Source organism: Podospora pseudopauciseta, chromosome 3, assembly GCF_035222475.1.
Source record: "Podospora pseudopauciseta strain CBS 411.78 chromosome 3, whole genome shotgun sequence".
NCBI classification, from domain to species: Eukaryota; Fungi; Ascomycota; class Sordariomycetes; order Sordariales; family Podosporaceae; genus Podospora; species Podospora pseudopauciseta.
The window spans coordinates 2831026-2854387 of NC_085893.1; the positions used below are offsets into that span (position 1 = coordinate 2831026).

General features: G+C 53.6%; 8 protein-coding genes and 1 non-coding gene across 9 annotated transcripts; 5 read left to right on the plus strand and 4 right to left on the minus strand.

Annotated features, from left to right (window-relative positions):
• QC763_308030 (uncharacterized protein) lies at nt 1-6491 on the minus strand (the record flags this gene model as incomplete). The annotated part of the gene is made up of 2 exons (XM_062911251.1): nt 1-3854; nt 3909-6491. 2 exons carry the CDS (start codon nt 6489-6491, stop codon nt 225-227), a joined length of 6213 nt encoding a protein of 2070 aa, XP_062767270.1. The 3' UTR covers nt 1-224.
• Nucleotides 6492-7361: 870 nt separating this feature from the next.
• Nucleotides 7362-8234, plus strand: QC763_308040 (uncharacterized protein; the record flags this gene model as incomplete). The annotated part of the gene is made up of 1 exon (XM_062911252.1): nt 7362-8234. The coding sequence occupies one exon, from the start codon at nt 7362-7364 to the stop codon at nt 8232-8234; it is 873 nt and encodes a 290-aa protein (XP_062767271.1).
• Nucleotides 8235-8346: 112 nt separating this feature from the next.
• On the minus strand, nt 8347-10840 carry QC763_308050 (uncharacterized protein). Its single transcript, XM_062911253.1, has 2 exons — nt 9949-10840; nt 8347-9884 (listed from the first exon to the last, which is right to left on the minus strand). The coding sequence occupies exons 1-2, from the start codon at nt 10336-10338 to the stop codon at nt 8622-8624; spliced, it is 1653 nt and encodes a 550-aa protein (XP_062767272.1). The 5' UTR covers nt 10339-10840; the 3' UTR covers nt 8347-8621.
• On the plus strand, nt 10734-12198 carry QC763_308060 (uncharacterized protein). The gene is made up of 3 exons (XM_062911254.1): nt 10734-11476; nt 11529-11597; nt 11667-12198. Exons 1-3 carry the CDS (start codon nt 11284-11286, stop codon nt 11984-11986), a joined length of 582 nt encoding a protein of 193 aa, XP_062767273.1. The 5' UTR covers nt 10734-11283; the 3' UTR covers nt 11987-12198.
• A 100-nt stretch (nt 12199-12298) lies between these two features.
• QC763_308070 (uncharacterized protein) lies at nt 12299-15360 on the minus strand (the record flags this gene model as incomplete). Its single annotated transcript, XM_062911255.1, has 3 exons — nt 15270-15360; nt 14215-15200; nt 12299-14154 (listed from the first exon to the last, which is right to left on the minus strand). Exons 2-3 carry the CDS (start codon nt 14480-14482, stop codon nt 12299-12301), a joined length of 2124 nt encoding a protein of 707 aa, XP_062767274.1. The 5' UTR covers nt 14483-15200; nt 15270-15360.
• MOB1 (Mitotic exit network component) lies at nt 15080-16476 on the plus strand (the record flags this gene model as incomplete). Its single annotated transcript, XM_062911256.1, has 4 exons — nt 15080-15357; nt 15463-15528; nt 15723-16181; nt 16235-16476. Exons 3-4 carry the CDS (start codon nt 16031-16033, stop codon nt 16474-16476), a joined length of 393 nt encoding a protein of 130 aa, XP_062767275.1. The 5' UTR covers nt 15080-15357; nt 15463-15528; nt 15723-16030.
• Nucleotides 16477-16944: 468 nt separating this feature from the next.
• ATP5 (ATP synthase F0 subcomplex subunit OSCP atp5) lies at nt 16945-18232 on the plus strand (the record flags this gene model as incomplete). Its single annotated transcript, XM_062911257.1, has 4 exons — nt 16945-17103; nt 17315-17626; nt 17697-17777; nt 17852-18232. 4 exons carry the CDS (start codon nt 16945-16947, stop codon nt 17963-17965), a joined length of 666 nt encoding a protein of 221 aa, XP_062767276.1. The 3' UTR covers nt 17966-18232.
• A 571-nt stretch (nt 18233-18803) lies between these two features.
• QC763_0056030 lies at nt 18804-18874 on the plus strand. The gene has a single exon. It is a non-coding gene; the product is annotated as a tRNA-Gly (tRNA).
• Nucleotides 18875-19174: 300 nt separating this feature from the next.
• Nucleotides 19175-22765, minus strand: QC763_308100 (uncharacterized protein; the record flags this gene model as incomplete). The annotated part of the gene is made up of 7 exons (XM_062911258.1): nt 19175-19609; nt 19666-20910; nt 20965-21424; nt 21480-22110; nt 22246-22460; nt 22544-22582; nt 22675-22765. The coding sequence occupies 7 exons, from the start codon at nt 22763-22765 to the stop codon at nt 19180-19182; spliced, it is 3111 nt and encodes a 1036-aa protein (XP_062767277.1). The 3' UTR covers nt 19175-19179.
• Between the last annotated feature and the right edge of the window lie 597 nt (nt 22766-23362).

Sequence of the window (23362 nt, forward strand, 5' to 3'; positions counted from 1 at the left end):
TGGTATCTTTGACGCTTTCCTTTTCCTCCCATATTCTGATCCTGACAACCATAACCCTGACTTGACCCAACAAACAATGTTAAAAGAAATAAAAAAAGAAAGAAACAGCAACCTTGGTATCTCCCTGTTTGGTCCGTTATACTACCCAGCAATATTCCTTTATCCCTCTTCCATCTGATATCCTGACTTGCATATTTCCAACACTTTCTCAACTATCCCAACAATCACCTCCTGCTCCTCTCTTTCCTCTTCGGCTTTTCAACCTTATACTTCTTCCCCCCACCAGCAAACACCCCTCCAAGGCTAAACCACCCCCTCTTTTTCCTCTCCCTCTCCTTCTTTACCTCCTCCCTTTTCCTCCTCCGTTCCTCCATCCCCTTCCTATCCCGTCTTCTCATCTCCCCTATCAGCACAGCAAATAACATCCGTACAAGCTCCCACTCCGTCCATTTATCTTCTTCTCCTCGGGTGTGCAAGACAACATGTTTGTAGTACTCTACTATCTGCAAGTGCCAGACCTCAATCGTCATTGCTTCTTGTGGTTCCCCGATTGAGGGGACGAGACCGACGTAGGATTTTGAGACGTCGGATAAGGGGAGGATGGGGAGGCGATGTTGGCGGTGGAGGGTGAGGCATTGGTCTAGGAGTTCCCAGTTGGGAATTCCCCATCCTTTGAGGGGGTCATTTGGGGGGGGAGAGGTGGTGGTGGGGACAAGGGAGGAGAGGAGAGAAAGGGGGTTGGGGAGGGAGGGGAGGGAGAGTTTGGGGAAGAAGGATTGGGGGGGTTCTTCTTCTTGCTCTTGTTCATGGTCGTGTTCGCCCTGTTGATGATGATCATGGTCGTCTTCTTGGTTGTAGTCGCCATGGTCATAGTCATCCTCGTGATCGTAGTCACCCTCTTGAGCGAAGGTGCCCTGTTGATGGTGATCGTAATCTCCCTCTTCTTCCTCATCCGAGTAATCCTCTTCCTCAACAGGCTCAAGATCCCTCCCCTGGTAATCACGTTGCCGAGGCTGATACGGTTCATACCGCTGCTGGTCCTGTTCAGACAGAGGAGGGGTAAGCTCTTGGTCCCTGTCTTCACCATCCTCATCGTAATGACCCTGATCAGGCTCCTGCTCCCCAATCGCCTCCCAATCCAGCTCTGACGGCTGCTCCTCCACTTCCCGGCCATACTCATCCCACGTAGCCCCCCTCGGTCTCTGTTCCGGTTCTTGCGCCTTGGCCTGATGAAGTCTCTGTTCAAACGACGCTTTCCCATAGTGCAGCGGCGGTCCCAACTCTTGTGCCCTCCAGCCCTGCCGGTCCTGCTGCTCTCTCAACTCCCGATCTTTTCGCTGCTGAGAGGTATCCGAGAAAGGATCAGCTTGCCGCCCATTCTTTTCCTCTTCACTGGCTTCAGGCTGTGGCTCAGGCAGCTCAGGGTAGCTAACCACCGGCTCCTCACGACGGTTGTCCGCCCCAGTCCGCTCAGCAATTCCACCTTCTCCAGCACCTTGCTTCTGACTCCGAGATTGCCTCGTCTTCTGCGGTGAGTTTGCCCGCCTCTCGCGCGGCAACGGCGAGAGCGTACTACTCGTAAACTCGACAACCGGCCCGGGAGTCTTCCCCTTGAGCGGCGATCGAAACGAGGATTTAGCAGGAGACGCCGCTCGGTTCGGCTCATGTCTCGGAGGCGTAGTTTTTGGACTAGAAAAAACCTCGGCCGAGATTTGTTGACCGTTTTGAGCCCGTACCCGCTGCCGACGTTTCTTTTGAGGCTCAATTAACTGACGGCTTTCCTCAAAGAAGCGGCCGACTTGGCTGTTGTCTGGGTTGAGTACATTGGCGGTGGCCGGGGGGGCTGCTGCTTTGGCGGGCCCTGCCTGTGGTTGGAAGAGGGTGTTTTCTCCAAATTCTCGTCTGCGGGGCGCAAAGTTTCGAAGCTGGGGGATCTTATTCGGGTTCTCTTGAGGCTCGACGGGAGAGGGGAGGCGAGGGGCGGGGATGGGCGGTCGTTCTGGCTCTTTGCCCTTGGCCCAAATGCTCGTCTTTGCTTGATCGGCCGTGTTATCCGTCCGAGAAGTAGATGGCTGAGTTGTAGACGGCTGCGCTGCAGACGGCTGAGATGCAGAGGGTTGCGATGTTGAAGGCTGCAATGCAAATGACTGCGATGTAGAGGCTGCTGTCATCTGCTCCTTCGCCTTCCTCTGACCTTCCGCGATCCTGGCCAACCGCTTCTCCATGATCTCCTGAGCACGAGCAGAAGTGGACCTCCGTCCTCTGTCCTTTTCCTTGCCTTTTAAACCGCCATCGATGCTTTCAAGGCTATCATCATGTGTGCCAGACGGCACCTCCACGTTCTGCGAAGCATTCCCGAAACCCGATTGCTTCTCAGTGACTGCTTCAGCAGTAGCACTTTGATTTTGCTGTTCCTCAATCTCCACCAAATGAGCAAACAAGCTATTATCCGGTTGTCGCAGCTTCTTGCGTTCCTTTTGTTGCTGTTGCACTAGGTTGTTGGCTGGCTCTCGCCGCGATGGCTTGAACAACCCCATACCGGGCGTCTCTTGGCCAGGTAACAAGACAGGCGATGAAAAAAAGCCGCTCAGATTGGTCCTCGCCGGAGCTGGGGTGGGTTTGACGGCCGGCCGCTTGTCAAGCTGTTCCAGAATAGAACTGGACTCTTGTTCGATTTCATAAGCGTCATCAATCTGAGAATTCCGTGAAGAGCGAAGCTGAATTTCTTGGCCATCCCTCTGTTGTTGACGGCTGATACTCCTCCCCAGAGTCGGGATCTTGCTGCTCTGCCGGGACTCAACAACAGGTGCTTTGATCTGCGGGGGCGCCACTCTTGGAGCGAAAGGGGTGACGCCACCAGCCTCGAGCCAGAAATCAGCATCATCTTCCTCTTCCTGAGCCGGCTGCTCTGATTGCTGTGTGTTAACAGGGTCCATAGTGAAAGGCTCCGGTTCAGGCTGGGGTATCGGTTCTTTGGCAGGCAGACGAGTCGCTTTTTGTTGTGGTCTCCTGTCTGTAGTCTCGTGATTTCGGCTAGAAGTAAACGAGCCCCGGAAACCAAAATTGCTTGTGCGCGCAGGCTCGGCTCGCTCTTGAGCCCGACGTTGTGCTGGTTCAGCGATCGCAGAATTGGGAGCGCTAACGGTAGCTTCTGGGTCAACCTCAGGCTCACTAAAACGCGCCTCACGCCCAGAACTTCTTCTACTTGGGGTCTCCTGAAGATCCTCCTCGGGTTCCTCCTCAGGCTCCTGCTCAGGTTCTGGCCTGGGATTCGAAATCCGGGTGGGCGACAAACTCTTGGCTGTTTCGGCAACAAAATTCTTAACCTGCTGCAGTCCTCTAAACCAAGGTCGGTCCTGCTGCTTCTCCTGGGCGGTGTCAGTACGCTGTGGTGACGGGGAGCGGGTGGCTCGGGGCTGTGAGATAAAGGGCGCGGGGGACTGGCTCGACTTCTCAAACGATCCCCGAAATGGACTCCGCAGTACACTGTCTCTCCCTGGGGGCGAGGGCGGATCGGATGTCACAAGCTGCAAAACTCGGCCGGCACGTACTATGGGTGAAAGGCTAGGCCGGGGCTGCGATCCTGGGGGCGCTAGGTTTAGTGACTGTACATTCAAGTCTGTTCTCGGTAGAGGTGCCACGTCCGACAGCTGATCGGCTGGGGTTTCGTTCGACTTTGTTCTGGTGTGCTGCGGCAGGCGGGCAACAGGGACCGGCGGGCTAGGGTCACTGGCAGGTGGGGAAGAGGGCATCTCGACCTGAACATTCGGCTGTGCGGGTTGGTTGGGTGAAACGGTCCCTGCATCTTCGTCTACGCCATCGCCTTCAGCCTCGGAGGGTATTGGGGATGGTGTCTCATCAGGTGTCAACAGCCTATTCGATTCAAGGTGGGGGATGGAGTGATTCACTGGTGAAGGCCGCTCAATAGACGGCTGGATTGGGTGGCTCGCGGCCTGCGCTTCCTCTTCCCCTCCATCATTGTCCGGTTCCTCCTCTCTTTCTCCATCGCGCACTTCGTCGTCATGTTGCTCTTCAAGCTGCGGTTCCACGTGTTGGCCTGGAGTTGCAGCGGCATACACTTCATCGGGCAAGGTAGAGAAGGAATCCCCTTCTCCACTCAGGTTTGATGTGTCGGCAGGCGATGGTTCCTGCGTTGTGTTGACCGAATCTGTCCGTTGACGAGCAGCCTTGCGGATCAACTTCCCGAGTAGTGACTTTGGCTTCTTTATTGGCTTCGGCTTTTCTGGAACTCGGTTCCACCAAGCATCGGAGTCGTCTGCGGGTTCATCCTCGGCTTCGACTTCAGCTCGGATTTCGACCTCACTGGGACGGGGTGGCAATCGTTTGTAAGGCCATTTGTAAGGCTTGGGTTGCTCCCGGTCTGGTTCTTGTCCTGGGTCATCTTGCTGCTCGGTTGCTGAATATCCTGAGGTCTCGGCCCATTGTCTTTCTGGCTGCACATCCTGGTCCGGCTCGGGTTGCGGAACAGGCCCATCACTGAACTCAAAGTCTGGGTCGGGCCTCGACCTAGAGTACTGTTCTTTCTGTGACGGTTCTTCAGACGCTTGTCTCGGCTCCTCAGACTCATGCCTGGGTTCCTCGCTTTCTTGTCGTGGCTCCTCAGACTCTCGCCTTGGCTCCTCGCTGTGTCGCCTGGGCTCTTCAGAACCTTGCCTTGGCTCCGCGCTCTGTTCCCTAGACTCGTCACTAAAAAAATCAGGATCAAACGATCTGCTCTTCACTTCAAAGGAAGAAGTGTCAGCTTTCTGCACTGGTCCAATGCTAGAACCAAAACCAACCACCTCCCTCCGCAAAACAGCTGCCCTCTCAGCAGCCTTTGCTTCTTGTTGTCCAACAGGGGAGCTGGAAGCAGACTCGCTTCTCCTCTCAGCAGCCGTGTTCTCACCCGGCAAAATGCTAAAATCAAAATCAAAGTTCTTCCGTGGTGGAGTGGGGGATTTTTGAATGCTTTGTCCGAAATCGAGTCCCTCCAGCTGCTCAGCATGAGAAGATGCAGCAGGTTTCTCAGGCCCGACACTGAAGTTGAAGTTGGTCTCCCTTCGTCGGCGCACAGAAGGCATTTGAGTGCTCTGCCCAGGGTGAAAACTAGAACCAAAGTCAAATGGCTTCCTTAACTCAGCAGCTTCCAGTTGAGATGTCCGCCCTGGCCCGACACCAAACCCGAAATCATGCTCTTCCCCTGTCTCTTGTACTGCCTCTTGTGAGCCCTCCCCAGCCGCAGTCCCTCGACCCTGCCTAAGATAGTCGATACCATTTTTAATAATGACTTTTGTGGCTTCACCGAGCTCTTCCTCTTGCTGTTGTTCTTGCCCGGCCATCATACTGGAATTCATCAGAGACCTGAGCTCGGCAAGCGGGACCTCTGTAAAGTCCTCCGCTCCCGCCATGGTATCCTGAGCATCCCCCAAATCTCGAACCGGACTTGTCATGTAATCGCCCTCATCGTAATCGTCCTCGGGTCCATCGTGCATGTCGCCCCACTCGCCTTGTTCATCGAAATCACCTTCGGAGTGCTCGGGTTGTGGTTGTTGTTCCGGCTCTGGGGACGGTTCTGCTTCAGGCTCGGGTTCTGGTGCTGGTGATGGTTCCTTCGGGGGAGATCGATTGCTTAAACTCGTCCGGAGTCTCTGCGCGGCAGGCGACGAAAGGGTCCCAAGCCAGATATCATCCTCCATGTCGCCTGCACCATCATCATCGTGATCCTCCCCTGCCGTGAATTGATCCTGGCCGAAAAAGTCATGTTGTACTGGTGGTAATCTCGAAGCGTTGTCCTGTTGTAGTATTTCCGCAATGCTACCCATATTCATCTCGGCAGGAACCTGACTCTTCCGCGGCCGTCCTCTTTTTCTCGGCTGGGTATCCTCTTTTGCGGGTGTCATCGACTTTCGTTTCGCCGGCCTCTTCAACAGGCTGACGGGTCCCGGCGTCGCCTCGATATGTTCCAGCGCATCTTCGTCTAGTGGCTGCTGCTTCTGAGGGGACTTTTGTGGCGATCGAGACGTGCCTCTCGCAACAACAGCCTTCGCTCCCGGTGTACCAGGTCGTTTTCGTCGCGTCGTAGGTACCGGCGTCCCAGATTTCCGTGGCCGACCTCTCCTCCGCGGCGTCACTCCCTCATCATCACTCAGACCGCGCACTGGCACCACGGTAGTGGTAACATCCCCTCCTCCCCTCATAACTCCCCGTTTCGGCGTCGGCGATTGGAAAAGCCGGCGCTTTATGCCCTTTGTATTCCTCACCTCGTCCTCAGCCTGGACAGTCACCAGCAGCCTCTGTGGCGAAACGGGGCTGCCAATGTCGAGCTCAAAGGTTCGTTTCCTAGGCGATCTCGCAATGGATAAAAGTCGCGCGGCGGGTTGGGCTCGTGGTTTGACGCGCGACGGCGGCAGCATCGGTGGGCTGAGAATCGGATCTATTAGCGGGTCGGGTGAAGATCCCAGGTTCAGCGTTATGGTGTGTTCTTCATCCATGTCCGCGGTCGTCGCAAATTTGCCGCGGGCGAGGGCGTCCAGAAATAATAATCATGGGGGCAGGGGCAGACGCATGGACATGCAAGCCCACGACCTGCGTGTGTGTATGTGTGTGTGTGTTGTCTCTCCCCTCCCAAAAAAAAATATGCCAAAATTTAGACACCACCCCGCCTAATGAGGGCCACTGGTTAACGCGTCGATATAATGGATATGGGATGGAAATGATGGTTTGAATGCGACAAGCTGCGCTTCCTATCGGTGTGTCCTGTGCGCGCACAGTTACATCCGACCAGGTACCAACCGTGTCTGTTTACTTGTTGCCTGATTAGGCTAAGCCTTTTATGGATTTCTCCAATCAAAACATGTGGCTGTCTTCGACAAGAATACCCCAGGTCTTGGCCAAATTTCGGGATAACTTTATGCCCTCTTAATGCCAACGGTGTAGACGTCATTGTCAGCACTTCCATATCCCCCTCCTTTTCTGAAAAGATGCAGATGCGGCCACTTCTCTTCTTGTAGCAACGCTAGAAAATGGGAGCCCAAAGCTGCGCAAATCATTTATTACTAATCTTTGTCGCATCTTGAAGGTCTCGAGAACTAAAGCGCGCCCTTCGAGTTGTTCTTCAACATGACGTGATGGGGCTAATGGCGCAACCGGCTGTGTAAGTGGTGAATCGTGTGTTTGACAGCATTTGAATGTAGCATTGCTTGATAATATCGAGAGGGTAAACCTTTATTTCTAGACAGAATCATAGAATATATATACCTTGGCATCCTCATCCATAGGATCCCTTCTGATCATCATCTCAACATCCATCTCTGCCACCCACCGCACATATCCCAAGACAGCCCACCTCACACCTCACCACCATGGCCATCGACCACCTCCCCCCCTCAGGCGACGTAACCGCCCCCCTCAACTTCTACTCCCCCCCCTCCGACAATTCCCCCCCCTTCAACCTTGCCGACCTCCCCCCCGACTCCCCAACTCCCCCCCGAAACTACGGCTCAACCCCCGTCCCAACCCTCATCCACGACGCCCGCCCCAACCTCGCCTCCTTCACCTTAGACCGTGACTCCTTCCAAATCCTCACCTCCCAACCCCCTCCCACTTCCGAACCCTCCCTCTTCACCTCCGACACCTCCATCAAAACCCACTACTACCCCGAAATAACCTCCCTCCTCCTCTCCACCATCCCAAACGCAACCCACATCCTGATATTCGACCACACTATCCGCCTCCCCTCCCCATCCGCCCCCCGAACCCCCGTTCAGCGCGTCCACATCGATCAAACCGCCCTATCCGCCGCCCAGCGCGTAAGGAAACACCTCCCCCCCGAGGAGGCCGACAAAATCCTCTCAACCGGCACCCGATACCGCATCATCAACGTCTGGCGACCCCTCAATGACGCACCCCTTGAATCCTTCCCCCTCGCTTTTGCCTCCAGCGCAAGTTTACGAGATGAGGAAGTGGTGCCGGTAGAGCACAGGTACACCCAGACGGGCTACATAGGGCAGACGGCCGCCATTGCCCATCATCCTGATCAAAAGTGGTATTACCTTTCCGCGATGCAGAACACCGAACGGATTCTCCTGCAGTGTTTTGACTCGGAGGCGCTAAAGGAAAACAGTGAGGTCAAGGGGGGGAGGGTGGCGCACTCGGCGTTTGAGGATCCACGCACCAGACCGGAGGCCGAGGGGAGGAGGAGTATCGAGGTGAGGGCTTTGGTTTTTGGTCCTTGAATTTATTGGAATTTGAAAGGAATCAGCAGGCGGAGAGAGGAATCTCGAAACAGAGAGTGGGCGAGTAGCATGTCACGGTTTGGAGCAAGCAAGTTAGAATGAATTGATTTATTCCATGTGAACTGATAATAATTCGGTGAACTAATCAGTCCGCCGCTTCCGCTGGGGTATTGCAGTAGATGCCCGTGATGCCGCCCGCAATGTTATGAAATAAAAGAAAAAATCCAGCCCGATATATAACCGCCCAACCCGTAACTCCCTCCCGAAAACTCCGTTTCATATGCCCATAAGTAGTATATCATGTGCAACTTTCATCCACCAGATATGATAGGTGGCGCAAAATGTCCGCATCCCAGATTAGGAGACTCGATGTTTCTCATTCCTCCTCTAACCGCCCCGTCCACCACGTCCTCCCTTCCGACTGCTGCTGCGGCTCATAGGAACACCATTGGCACTGGATTGTCGGCTCATTGGCACTCCTCCGAAACCCTTGGCTGGCGACTGGCCTGGTGTACCTCCATGACCTGGACGCGGGGTGCTGCTCCTTTCGTTGCTCATAACAGGCTCGACTGTATCTGGCAGCACCGGAAGCCCGAGGCGCTTGCGCACCTCGTTCTCCGAAGGCCTTTCGCCCTGAAGGTAAGCAACAAAGCGGTGGTCTCTAGCTGGGTAAGAGGCAGCTTCGAGGAGCTTGCGGCTTCCATTCTCCACAGCAAAGCTCGATCCAAGGCCATTGGCCTGCTCATACTGCTTGAGGGCTTGCATGACCATCATATCACCATTGACGTCGTCGTTAGCGAGGCTGTTGGTGGTGTTGTACTCAAGTCTGTTGTGCCCCTTGATGTATGTGGATGGGAATGTGGCTGGGAGTTTGGGGTCTGCAGCAAGCATCCTGTCGAAGTTGCCAGGAAAGTCAAAATTGGCGAGCAACTCCATTCCCATGAGCTTGTCATCCACGAAGTTGGGATTGTTTGAGCCACGAAGTCCGCTGCGAGTCACGTGCGAAATATTGCGCTCCATTGGGGGCGCAGAGGGAACCGAGTCGCCGTCATCGTCGTGCTCGCCGTTGCCGGAGTCGCTACCGTCTGGCGACTGGATAGGACGGCCGTTCTCATCAAACTTTGGCTTATGCGTCAACAGATATTTGTGGGCGGCAAAGGCAGCCGTGTTGTAGGTCATTGAGAGCTCCTTGTCGGTAAATAGCTTGTCGATGCTGTAGATTGGTCCGGTGGTCTTGCGCACTGCTAGGCGGTCGGTTTGCCAGAGAGGCGTGGTATTAGCATTATCTAGAGCTCGTCGCTGGGGGGCTGGGGAGCCATCGTCGTCGTTGTTATTGCGCTTTCGCTTCTTATTGTCCAAGGACATGTCGTCAATCTCTCCTCGTCGCAACCTCGTCGCTCGCTTGGCGTGGGTACCGCCAGGGCTGGCAGGGTTTGTGATGCTGAACTGGTTCGGGTGAAGCAGAAGAGCAGACGAGTCGGAGATTTCCAGTGCCTCCTTCTCCTTATTTAATCGGAATTTTTTGGTGGTAATGGCGTTGATTAGGCGGTCGCGAAGGGTTTGGGAGAGCGCGCGGTATTCTCGGTTCGCTGTCTCGACCTTAAAGGCGTGGGTGTTCATGTACTCAGACACCTTCTTGTCATAGTCAAACTGTGAAAACAAGGTCAATTTTTGACAAAAAGCGACAAAAAGTCGCAACGAAAGTGTTCCTTACCTTGTGCTTCGCTAAAGCGTAGTCACGCTCCTCCATCAAGTCCTGGACCTTGTTCATCCAGTCTGTGAATCTCGGACCGGCCGCTCCAAGGTACGATTGTGGTGTTGTGCTCGCATCGGCGTTCAGCTGGTGGAGGATTTGTTGGTACTCCTCCTCGAGATTGTCAAATGGTCGCTCAGCGTATGGGTCAATCCTCATGACCAGATTTGTGTCCATTTGGATCTTGTGAAGTTGCTCGCGGAAGGTTTGGTCCCTGTCTCTAGCCAGCCTATCGTCAAGCTGGGCCAGTCGATCGGAGATCAACTGGCGGCGCTTGTCTCTCTTAGACTGTGTTGCTTGCGCTGATGTTCCAACCGGCGCAACGGCCGAGGAAGGGTCTGTCGTAGCCATTGCGAATGCGACTCGAGGTGTGAAAGCTCTTGGTGGTCGAGAAACAAAGAGAAGCAGTCGTCACTCTCGAGACCAGTGTCGGGTCGATCGCCGAACCTGACAGGTTTGCGTCTGGCGAAGAAAAGGTGCAGAATTGGTCGAGATTTGTATATATCAGAGAAACTCTGGTATCAGAAATGAACTGGAGAAGGCCGTGATCATTGTATGCAAAGTCGACCTTTGTTGACCTTGGTGTTGTGTGTCGGGTGACCGGTTCGAGAAGACAATAAGTCAAAAAGAAAGCGCCTTGCGCTGGACTGGCGGCAACCGACGGAACGGACTGGCTGGCCTGCTATTGTCACTGTTCTCCCAACCCCAGCTGTCAACTGTGGCTTGCGCACGGTTTTCTTGTATGCAAACCGCAATGCTGTGGCTTGAAACCAGGAACACCAGAGCTCTGACCAATCAGATAATGTCTGTCCGGGCATAGCTTTAGAGCCTTGCTCCACTGTGGCACAACTGGCGCCGACTTCTAGTAAGGCTGCTCCGTGTGGAAGACAGCAAAGCTCACACTGTCCGCCCGCCAGAAGCTGCATTCAACAGGCAAGTGTTGTGTCACTCAGCCCACCAGCCTAAATTCAGAGAGATCTCACATCAACTCGATATTTTGAGAGGGACTCGGTCAATAGCTCAATACTCGACCGATATTCAAGCCCCGGACAGCTTTTTTTATACTAACTTCATAACACATCTCTGCAAAGGCAAAAGCAGAATCCAAATTTACCCCTCCTCCAGGACCTGCAACGCCACTTCGTCGACCTCGATTTGACGGACCAAAGCTGGTTAGGGAGACAATACCACCAACAAAACAACATCTTGTTAGCCGGTCTTTGGGTTTTGACCCTGAATTGACTACCACCAACCCGCCACTAGGCTTAACATTACCCTCACATATCAACATTCAAGATGGAGCACCTCTCAATACATGACCACCAACACGGCCCTCCCCCCCCTGGAATGATGCCGCAACCACCTCAACATCCAGGCGGCCCTGTACCCCAGGGCATGATGCCCCCGGGACTCGGCCGCCCTCCCCAGCCCCAGCAGTTGCCAGCCCAGATGTTTACCACTGCTGCTCAGCTGTTGGATCTCACAGATAGTGTGTTCTCCTGTCCTCTCTCACTCACACATGAGTTCTAAACACCTCACAGAAAAACTCCTGATCTCCCTCCGCGACGGCCGTAAATTGATAGGCATCCTCCGCAGCTGGGATCAATTCGGTATGTACATCTCTTGAACTATGACGACCCCAAGCCCAAGGAATAAGATATACTCAACAAGCCAAACAGCCAACCTCGTCCTCCAATCCACAAAAGAGCGCATCTTCGTCCCCCCCGTCCTCTCGGAAAAAGAGCCAACCGGCATCTTCGCCGACATCGACCGGGGTACGTTCCTAGTCAGAGGCGAGAACGTGTTGTTGCTTGGAGAAATCGACCTCGACAAGGACGACGATGCGCCCCCGGGGTATCAGCTGGCCGACATAAAGATGGTGGAGAAGCTCGCGAGGGAGAGGAAGAAGGAGGAGAAGGTCAAGGAAAAGAAGAAGACCAAGATGCTGGGGAAGGAGGGCTTTGAGGGGGAGAATTTGGGGGAGATGCCGCTCATCTAAGAGGTGGGGAGGAGAGGAGAAGGGTAAGGGACTGAAAAAGCAGAATATTGTGAAATGCTTACTTTCAGGTTCTTGGGGAAGAGAGAGACCTGTTACATGCTCATGGCTTATGCGTAGATATGACATGATTGAGAAGGATGGTTATGAAGAGGAAGAGCATCTCATAGCGATGGGTTCGTTACTGAAGCAAGAATGGCATGGAAATGAGGACCATATACCATGTCATGGATATGGTAAAAGTTTATGACATGAATAGCCATCTACCGCGCTCACACTCGGCATCGCAACACCCCTCAACTAGGTACACCCATCTCACAAAGCAACCACGAACCCCTCAGCTCTCGCCCCCTCCCTAACCCATTGCTCAGGCAACTTCACCCCCTCATCATCCACCCAACCCCCAGCCATCATCCCCACCGCCATCAGCAGTCCAGCACTGTTGGGAAAATACGGGGTGGGCACCCTCTCCCCTCCCACCGCGTAGCCAGCATCATCAAATTTGAAGATAGGATGAAGTAGATACTCCACCGCCTGCTCTACATCCCCCAGTCTCAGGGAATTCATAGCCAACAGTGCGAAATCCCACCCGTAGCTCTCATTCAGTCTCCACGTCTCCTTGATCTTGCGAGCCGTGTTGTTGACTACCGTGAGGTCCACCTGCGGTGACGGGGGAAGGAGACCAAATATCCCAGCCTGAGCAGGGTGGTCAAACGTTGTCTCTGCGGCAATCCACATGTTTGGGATCCCTTCATAAGTAGCATAAGTGTTGTTGACGACTGGCAGGGGAGCTAAATTATCCCTGACAATACCCCAAATCTCTGGCGACGTCTGGTTCAGTCTCGCTTTCCACTTCGTCGCAACATCAAGACCAAACCTCCAGTAGGCGAGCTCAAAAGTAGGGTTGAGGGTAATATTAGGGTTGGTATTCTCCGACACGGGATACAACGGAGGGCCGAGGTCGTAGACTTTGGTGGAGGAGTTGAACCAGGCAAAGTCCGCCATGAAATTCGCCGTTTCTGTCAGGATGGCGTCCCATTTCTGGAGGGTGGTGAGGTTGTTGGGGTGGGAAAGGTAGTCTGTCTCCGCAAAAAACATTGGGTGAGGCTGCTGCCAGATGAGGAGGGAGTTTATTTCCCCCGGGGATGACCGGCCGGTGAGGGGGTCGGTCATTTTGCCCCAGCGGGCTCCGTTGTAGCCTTGCTTTTCTGCGCGGGAGAGGCTGGAGGGGAGGAGTTGGTTGTAGAGGTGGGGGAGGGAGCGGTGGAAGAGGTCAAGGTGATTCCAGCGGGCGAAGGGGAGGGTGTGCCAGAGGTTCATCTCGAGGTGGAATTTGCCGTGCCAGCCGTTGTTGACTAGGCCGGATTCTTGCGGGGGGAAATCGGAGGCTGAGTTGACTGCTGTGAGGTATTGGGAGTGGATGATGCGGCGTTGGAGTTCGAGGGCGCGGGGGTCGGAGTGGACGGGGGTGAGGTCGATGAAGGCGCCTTTGGTCCAGTAGTTTTTCCACCAGTTGCGAGAGGCGGTAGTGATTTGCCGGTAGCTGGCTTTCTTGCTGGAAAAGTTGGGTGTCGGTGAGAAGGAGATGACGAGTTGGATCTTGGAGGATGATTTAGGGGCGAGGACGTAGCGATGAGTTCCGTCCAGGGGTCCGGTGATGGTTGCTTCACTGCCTTCCCACTGAATCAACGTATAGTATGTGGTGTCGTCCAACGTGTGCTTGATCTGAGCACTTTGAGGCGAAAGCTGCTTCAGAGTCGTCTTGTGTTTGGAGGCTAGATTGAAGTGTCCAACAAAAGGAGCATTGAACTTTTCCTTGTCTGGGTAGGGAAAGTCCAGAAATAGACCAATATCTCCCCTTTTCAAGAGTGGTGACTGAACCTGAACAGCAACAGTGTCAGAGTCCGAATCGGCCCATGTCTGAACTACAATCTTTGACCCATTGAATCTGGAAGATGAGGTCAGTCTTCCCGACCACATGTCTAGCTCCTGGGTCTTTTCCTCCAGATCACTTTCGACAACATCATGACCACCAAAGTGTAGTCCGACATTGGCGAGGTTGAGTCTATGAGGGTTCTCTCTCAGCCAGTTCGAGATGTCGTTTTGGGCTGGGTTTGGCTGTTCATAGCGGACCAGTCTTCCATGCGTCCACCATTCCAAGCCGGTGTAGTCTTGAGATAATCAGTTGGTTTTCTCATGGATCATATACCTATCTGGTGTCTCATACTCACCTTCTACAGAAGTCTGCCCTGGGGTGGTGGGAAAGCTGAAGTTGTGCCACCCCCAAGTGTTCATGATAGCAAAAGGCTTGAAGGTTTGGAGCCCGGTAATGTCGGCCCCGAAGGCAAAGTTTCCATTTCCGACTTGCAACGGGGTTGTATCAGAACTTGCATTTCGGCGTACACTGAAGGACTGCACTACTTTGCGTCTTTGCTCAACAGAAATCCCCTTTGCCTCAGCCAGGCAAAAGAAGGCAACGATAAGATGGAGAGCTCGCATGTTTGTGTGTCATGACCTCGCAAAAGCGATGTGACTTTCGAGATATAGCAGACTGTCCACATGCTGCACAGCATTCTTATACATACAAGTAAGGTAGTATAAACACATGGCAGCCATGTGTTCCCCTCATGCAGCAATATCCCAAAGTGACCCGTTGATCTGGGCAATGGGCCCTTGATATTCAGCCATCGACCACTAAACCATTAGCCTGGTAGAGACCGCAGAGGTCTGAAGAGGGGTGGTGACATCCATAACAAGGCAAGATATTCTTTCCCGTTGCAAATAGCAACCAAGGAGAAGAAGGTGGGTTGGAGAACGGCAGCGGGATGGACGGTCACTGCATTGAGGCTGATATGAAATTCCGTCAATAAGCAAGCTTCCTGATGTTCATTCGAGGGGCGGTGTCGTCAAGTGGTCGCATGCTAAGTGAGGTCTCAAGTACTATCCAAATGACGTGAGAATATCTCCCAACTTATTAGAATGGTTCGAGCAGGCATCTCGAGTTCAAAGTTGGGTGACCTGATGTGAGCTGAGGGTTGAGAGTGGAACGGGATCGTAGTCCAGCTGAAACAAGTGGGCAAGAGTTGGGGAAATTAGGCCCAACTACCCCGCTAAAGTGGGCTAAATGCCGCCCTAGAACGGCCCTGCCACCACGCCGCAGACAGGCCGCCCAGTTGCTGTTGCTGTGCAGCATTATTTTGCATGTGTTTCCATGCTGGTAAACATCCCACCCACTCAGCCGTCTTTTAACTTTTGTTGACTTTAGACTTTCTACGCCCTCTTCCATATCTTGGACTTGTCGCGCCATTCAACCATATCGAGAATCCACAACGAGAGGCCGTCCGATATTCTGTATCTGCCAGTCTTCATCAGAGGTCTGTTTCGAGCTCTGCTCCGCATTGACAGCAGTGGAGTGTCCCCATTAGCTGCGTCATCATAGCGAATTGCCCCGCTAACATTTGGCACACTGCGACCTACAGTTCACCAGTATCCCACAGACAGTTTGCGCTTTGGGTTCTCATCATGAGTAACTTCTTGACGACAGTGTGAGTTGACCTCCGGCCGTTACCCCTAGAGCCCCGACCAAAATCCACGATGCGCCCCTCTTTGCCCATTTTGAGAGAACCCCGAAGACGCTTCACCGACTCGACGTGGGGCGCCTAGCTCAATCCCAGCGAGACGCACGCGACCATTGCAACAACGAGTTGAAGATATCTTGGCTAACTTGGGCACACTGAAGTAATCAACGGACGAGGAATCAGTTCAGGCCTCGCGCTGGCGGCAAAGGCGGTGCCACCAGCTACCAACTTCGTCAATATGCCGAGGCGACCCTTGGCGGGGGGAGTCTTCGCAAGGTGGTGAAGCTTCCTGAGGGCGAGGATGAGAATGAGTGGTTGGCCGTCAACAGTATACCCTCTCATTCCTAAAACTACCACCGAAAATGATAGGCCAACTGACTCGTGATGGATAGTGGTCGATTTCTACAATCAGATCAACCTGCTATATGGCGCCATCACCGAGTTCTGCTCTCCTCAGTCATGTCCCGAGATGAAGGCCACGGATGAGTTTGAGTACTTGTGGCAAGACTCGGAGAACTACAAGCGACCAACGAAGATGCCAGCGCCGGCCTACATTGAACAACTCATGACTTGGGTTCAGAGCAATATTGACAATGAGTCTGTGCTTCCCAGCCGTATCGGTACGTTGCCCGTCTCTACAGACTAGAGAAGACCCCCTTAACACAAGAAATAGGCGTTCCATTCCCCAAGTCTTTCCCAGCTCTTGTGCGCCAAATCTTCAAGCGCATGTACCGTGTCTACGCGCACATCTACTGCCACCATTACCCAGTCATCCGAGAGCTCGGCCTGGAACCCCACCTGAACACCAGCTTCAAGCAGTACGTCCTCTTCATTGATGAGCACAACTTGGCCAGCGGGAAGGACTTTTGGGGTCCTTTGGGGGATCTGGTGGACAGCATGTTGCGTAGTGACTAGTCGTGGAAGATTGGGATGCTGGGTTTAAGGATAATGCATTGCTGGCTTGTTGCATGTGGCGTTTGGGTACAGATGGATGGATGGACGGCTGGGAGCTTGGAGCTTGGAGCTTTGGGTTTCAGGGTATGGATGTCTGTCTCTCTGTAATAGGATTCTTGTAATATGGCATTCGGGTAATGCATGTATGCGAATCAATGATAAGTAATTGACTTGAATGATAAAATGTATAAAGACCAAGAAATCCAATCGGGCGCAGGGAGGTTACATAGGTGACGGTGGGTGGTTGGCCCGGTTCCACCCGGCAGCTTTGCTCTTGGCCCCATCACACCCGCCCGCCAGTAGCCCGAAGCTGGCTTTCTGCCTGAGGCACCCCTCTTTTGCCGAGCAGCCAAACCCCGTTTCTAAAAACTGAAGCTCAGGTTCACGACACTCGAGGTCCGCATCACCGCATCCAATCCCACAGTCACCATGTTCTCGCGACAGGCAGTGCTCCGCGCCGCGCGGTCCGCCGCCCCCCAGCGCGCCATCCAGGCCCAAGCCCGCACCTACGCTGCCGCTGCCTCCAACGAGAAGGTCAAGGCTCCCGTCTCCCTCTTCGGCCTCGACGGCACCTATGCTACTGCTCTGGTACGCCCCTCCCTGACAAGTCTTTTCGGTGTCGGACATTTTCTGGGGTGTTCTTTTCGGAAGGGGGGGAAAGCAATTGAGTTGGACACTGGGGGGGAATACATCAATTGGAAATGGGACAACACCGGAGAACTACGAAAATGGAAAAGGGAAAATAATTGAGGAACAATCACTAACAAGCTGCGTCATTTTGGTTTTGGCGCCATAACAGTACACTGCCGCCGTCAAGACCTCCTCCCTCGAGCCCACCGCCAAAGGCGTGACTTCCCTCGCCAACCTCCTCGCGAAGGACCCCAAGCTCGTCGGCATCCTCGAGGCCCCTACCCTCTCTGCCGCCGACAAGTCGGCCGTTGTTTCCGAGCTCACGAAGAGCGCTGGCGTCTCTGGCGAGACTGTCAAGAATCTTTTGGCTGCTCTTGCTGAGAACAACCGCTTGGGCTTGCTGCCTGGTGTGTGCGCCAAGTTTGGCGAGCTGATGAGCGCTGCTCGTGGTGAGGTTGAGATGGTTGTTACCTCTGCTCAGGTGAGCCCCCCTCCCCACTGTTCACAAGGTAGGAAGGGGATGGTGAGTACTGACATGTGACATGACATAGCCCCTCGATAACAAGACCCTCAACCGCCTTGAGTCTGCCGTCTCCAAGTCCTCGTATGTTGGTGAGGGCAAGAAGCTCAAGGTCAAGAACCAGGCATGTCCCCACCGCTTTACCCCTTGCTGTAAATCACTCCATATACTAACAATCTACCTCAGGTCAACCCCGACATCATCGGCGGTCTCATCGTCGAGGTCGGCGAGAGAACAATCGACTTGTCCGTCTCCGCCAAGCTGGCTAAGATGAACAAGCTCCTTACTGACACCTTGTAAATTATTTACTACTACTACTACTACTACCTCTTTTTTAACAAGACCGTCATGAGCCGCTCAGCCCTTTGCTTTTTTTCGCTCCTTTGTATAGTGTGCAGAAAAGGGGATTGTGATGGGGATAGGGTATGAGAGTGAAAGGGGACCGGTCAAGTTTCGACACATCAAAGGCTCGCGGTCATTTGTCTGGATCTTTCGAGAGAAAGGAAGGACGTCCCCCTGTGCATATGAGCCGAAAATAGACGCATTGCTACAAGTTGGATATCTACCTGCTTGCCGTCTTGGTGATCCTCTTCGTGATCGACACTACAAGCCCTCCTTCTCGCCCGTCTGTAGCTTCGTCCATGCAGTCACGACCAGTTCAGCAACTATGCTCCCGCCCACCACCGCCGCCTTCAGGAAGTTGTAAGAATACAAAACCAAGAGTTCCTCCGGTATCTATCTCATTTCCTCCGAACCAGGTGGTCCCTGTGAATGTCCATCAAGATTGGGAGAATCACCGTTGCCTTTTCAACCATGGATTTCCATAACCACCCCCCTTTCCCCTTCCCCTTCTCTTCGAACCCCAGATTGACTGACCATTTTTGTCATGCATGACATGACACCTTACGCTTGGTAACTTTTTGCTCGTCCAAACATACATACAGTTTTACCCAATCTGAAGGCTAGGCTACACAGAATGGAATGTGTGTTGCTTAATCACGACGCAACTAACTCGCAAGCAAACACCAGGTCGAGACAAAAAGGCAAAACAGCTAGTTGGATTGAGCCAAAATTTGAAGCAATCAGCAATTTATCCCTCAGAAAGAGGATAGGTAACAAAAATCAAATCATAATGTTATGCATCAGCCGTGAATCGAACACGGGGCCCATCGATGGCAACGATGGATTTTACCACTAAACCACTGATGCTAGTATGAGCGATGAGAACTGGTGGCGGAATACAGGGTTATGTCAGGATACTACCCTCTCCTCCTTCGTCTCCTTCACACTGCATCCCTTTCTCCTCTCTCTCATCCTACCCATCATAACCTATTTCACTTCTTCACTGGCGCAGATATCAAAGTTTTCGACTTGAATAGCTTCCAAAAACAAAAAGCCAGCCATCACGTTCATCAACCTCTCTATCTATCAACTATTTTCTCTCTTTAAAAGCAAAATATCCTCCCCATCCCATTGCATAACCTTATCCCATCCTCATTTCCCTCCCCAAACTTTTACTCATTGGCATGAGCCTCGAATTCATCACCCTGCGAATACCCATCCGCCCCCCTCTCCAGCCTCACCTTTTCCAGCTGCTGGTGAATATACGCATGCAAGTGCTTCTCATCCTCCTCTCTGCCCTTCAGTTTCTGGCTCAGAGTCAAACCGTTGGTTCCATTTTGACCCATGCCTGGAGCGGCCATGGATCCCTTCCTGGCCGGGAATCCTCCGTCCGCCTCGTCGTCGTAGCCGTTGAGGTCATTCAAGTCGAAATCGCTGCGGGCGGCGATGGAACGGCTGGTGGAGGAACGACGGAGGCGAGGGGAGAGCATCGGTGTGCGGGGCGTTTGGGCACCGCCGAGGTGGCGATGGAGGATGTCGTCGAAGTAGTGCGCCATGCCGGCGGACGGGGTGCGAGGAGTTTGCGGGAGGCGGCAGTTGACACTACAAAAACGATTAGTACTCATGTCAAACCCAGGAACGAGAGGAGAGAAACATACCCAGTATCGTGAATCATCCTGGCAATCAAACCCGTCCAGCCACACTGATGGGTAGCTCCCAGACCCCGCCCGGAGTCTCCGTCAAAAAACTCATAAAACCAAAGGTAATCCCTCCAGTTGGGGTCGAAGTCCAGAGTATCATTGTTGCCGTTGATACTCCGGCGCCCATCGTCATGGCGGGCAAACATGTGTTGCAGACGGTGCTGGATCTCCTCAGATACATGTCCCAAGTGCATGAAATCGCCCGAACCAGTTGGGCACTCCACCTGTAAGTCTTGTCCGAAGAAGAGATAGAACCTCTGCAGCGACTCCACGAGCAGGAAATTGACGCAGAGCCAGATAGGCCCTCTCCAGTTGCTGTTGCCACCGAAAAGGCCACTGTCCGAGTCACCGGGAACATACCCGACCTTGAAGGTCTGACCGTTGACGTCCATGGAGTAAGGGTGCTCCTTATGATACTTGGAGAGCGACCGGATGCCGTAGGGACTGAAGAACTCGTCCTCGTCCAGCATGCGCTCGCAGATCTTGAGCAATCTTTCCTTGTTGACAAGGGACAGCAAAATCCTGTTACCTTTACCACGCTTGCGGATACTGTGCATGGTCCTTTCAGCCACGTCGCACCTGTTGTTCATGAACCACTCCACGCGCTTCTTGAAGGAGGGAAGTCTGTTGAGGAGCTCAGGCTCCAAGGTCAAGGTCGCATAAAGCGGAATCAAGCCAACAAGCGACCTCACGGGCAGCTGCTGAATCCAGGGGCCACCCCATGAGATGGCATCATAGTAGAAGCCGTCCTGCTCGTTCCACAGGGACTGCTCCTCCTTTTGGCCCATTCTCCAGGTCATGGCATCACTGATGAGGATGAAGTGCTCAAAGAACTTGCTGGCAATATCTTCGTAGATACGGCGGTGCTTGGCGAGCTCGAGGGCAATGTTGAGCATGTTCAGGCAGTAAAAGCCCATCCAACCAGTGCTGTCAGCCTGCTCAAGAGTACCGCCCGTAGGAAGGGGCTCAGAACGGTTGAACAAACCAATGTTGTCCAGCCCCAAGAAACCACCTTCGAAGACGTTCTTGCCCTCAACATCCTTGCGGTTGACCCACCAGGTGAAGTTCAGCAACAGCTTCTGAAAGACTCTCTCGAGGAAGTCGAGATCCTGCCTCCCATACAGCTTGCGCTCGATCTTGAAGGTACGGAACGTAGCCCAAGCGTGAACAGGAGGGTTGACATCGCCAAAGTTCCACTCGTACCTGCAAATTATCAGTCGGGAACCACTTCACATACACGCAAGATTCAAGGCTTACGCAGGCAGCTGGCCGTTGGGATGGCAGTACCACTCGCGGGTAAACAGATCGAGCTGTTTCTTGGCGAACTCGGGGTCGATCATGGCCAAGGTGATGCAGTGGAAACTTGTATCCCATGCAGCAAAGAAAGGATATTCCCAGGAATCGGGCATGGATAGAATATCGTCACAGTGAAGGTGCTTCCACGCAGAATTGCGTATGCCCTTGCGAGACTCGGGTGGGGGAGGCTGGCTGGGGTCACCGTTTGCCCATTCCTCCCAGATGAAAAGGTAATGCTGCTTGCACCACATCATGCCGGCAAACGCCTGGCGCTGAATATTGCGAAGATCATCGGCCATGGGCAGAGGGCTAATGTGGTAGTAAAAGTCATCGGCCTCTTCTCTCCTCTTCTCGATCAGGTCATCAAACTCCTCTTCATCGAGGTAGGTCTCAGGCTTCCTGGAGAATCGGAAACGGACAACTTTGAGATGGTCAGTCAATCTTCTTGAGGAAAAGATAGGAAGAGGTAAACATACCGGCGCACTCTCCAGGGCCCACACCGCCGCCTTCGTTGAAAGAGTACCATGCGGCAGCCTTGGTTCCCGTCTGGGCCGGGTTGATAGCACCCTTCTCGCCATCGACGATGTACCTATGGAAAGCGTCCTTGACATATGGCTGCTCATTTTTGCCCTTGTAAAGCAGCTCATAGTTGGTATCGTTCTCAGTGAACATGAACTCGGGGTGCACATCATCACCGCTGGGTCCTACGCCGGGCGAGGGTGAGAGAAGGACATAGCGGTCTCCGAGTTTGTGATGCTTGGACTTGAGAAGATTCTCATCAGCAACCCCGATAGCTGGCTTGTTCTCAGGCGGTTCACGACCCCAGGCCCACGTGTTACGGAACCACACATGAGGGACAATGTGCAGCGGTGCAGGATCTGGGCCTCTGTTCCACGCAGTCACACGGAAGAGGAGCTCATCCGGATCGTCATCCTCCTTGGCGGTCTCGATGAAGATATCCCAGTACCGGTCCTCGTCAAAGATGCCCGTGTCGAGGATCTGGTACTCCTTGTCCTCCTTGCCTCGCTTGGCATTCTCCTTGAGCAAGTCCTCGTAGGGGAAGGCCTTCTGAGGGTACTTGTAGAGATATTTCATGTACGAGTGCTGCAGTCATGCGTAAGTCAAGCGTTAAACTTCGGCCGTTCCATCGTCTGCATGAAGGGTCTTACCGTCTGCAGGAACATGTGGTTAGCGCAAGCCGATTTAGGGTTTCTGGGGTGCAGGTGTGTCAATGGCACTTACAGGAGTGTTATCCAGATGGAAATGGGCTTCCTTGATACTTTCGCCATGGTTGCCCTGAGGGTTAGACAAGCCAAAGAGACGCTCCTTCAAAAAGGGGTCCTGCCCGTTCCAGAAAGCAAAGGCGATGTTCTGGTAGCCGTGGGTGTCGCAGACACCGGCAATGCCATCCTCACCCCATCGGTAGGCGCGGGATCTCGAATGCTCGTGGGGGAAATCTGCCGATCGGTTATTATGTGAGTATCCCGCACTACGAGAAGGAGGGGTAGCACCGTAACATGACACACGAGGGATCACTCACGGCTCCAAGCATCACCATCGGCACTGTAGTCCTCGCGCACTGCAGTTCAATGTTAGATGAGGCATTCATGACCAATATCAATCAGTGCAGCAACTTGCCAGTAGCCCACTGTCTTTCGGCGACATAGGAACCCCACTTCTTCCAGTACTTTTGGCGCTTGCGATCCTCGTTGAGCCTCGATTCCTCGGCCGTCTGGAACTCGTGGCCGTCGAAGACAACCATTATGTGTGATGCTGGGAGGCGAAGTGGCGGTAAAGAGTGAAGATGACCTCTGTGTCACCAGAAAAGATAGCGGGATGGCTGGACACACCACCAAAGCTGAGCGGTGGAGATACTAGTGAACGTGAGTATGGAGTACCTCGACGGTGCTCACTATCGAGTAGGTAGGGAGAGAAACGAATCAGGTGCAGGTCGACGACACACAGCAGATTCAGGACACACACACAGAACGGACGGATAGATGGACAGATGGACGGACGAAGACGGCAATGATGGTCCTGAAAGGGGGGGGTAAGGTAAAATTCAACCAGGTGTGTGGCAGTGTGGCAGTGGTGGGGGTGGAAGCATGTGTTGGTAGGAGCCCAAGTGCCAAGGCCATCTGTGCCTGTGACGTCAAAGATAATTGCGGCACCCGCCCACTGTGCCTCCCACTGCCAGGGGGTTGGTTGACAATGGTCGAGACCGCCAGAGCCTCTGCCGCATGGCGCTGCTTGGCGAGATCTCGAGATCCACCCGTTCTCAACGGGCTGGGCATCAACAGAATGGCATCTTATCGGCGCTGGATTCCGTGAAGCCGCGGGATGGATAACAGCTTGCCAT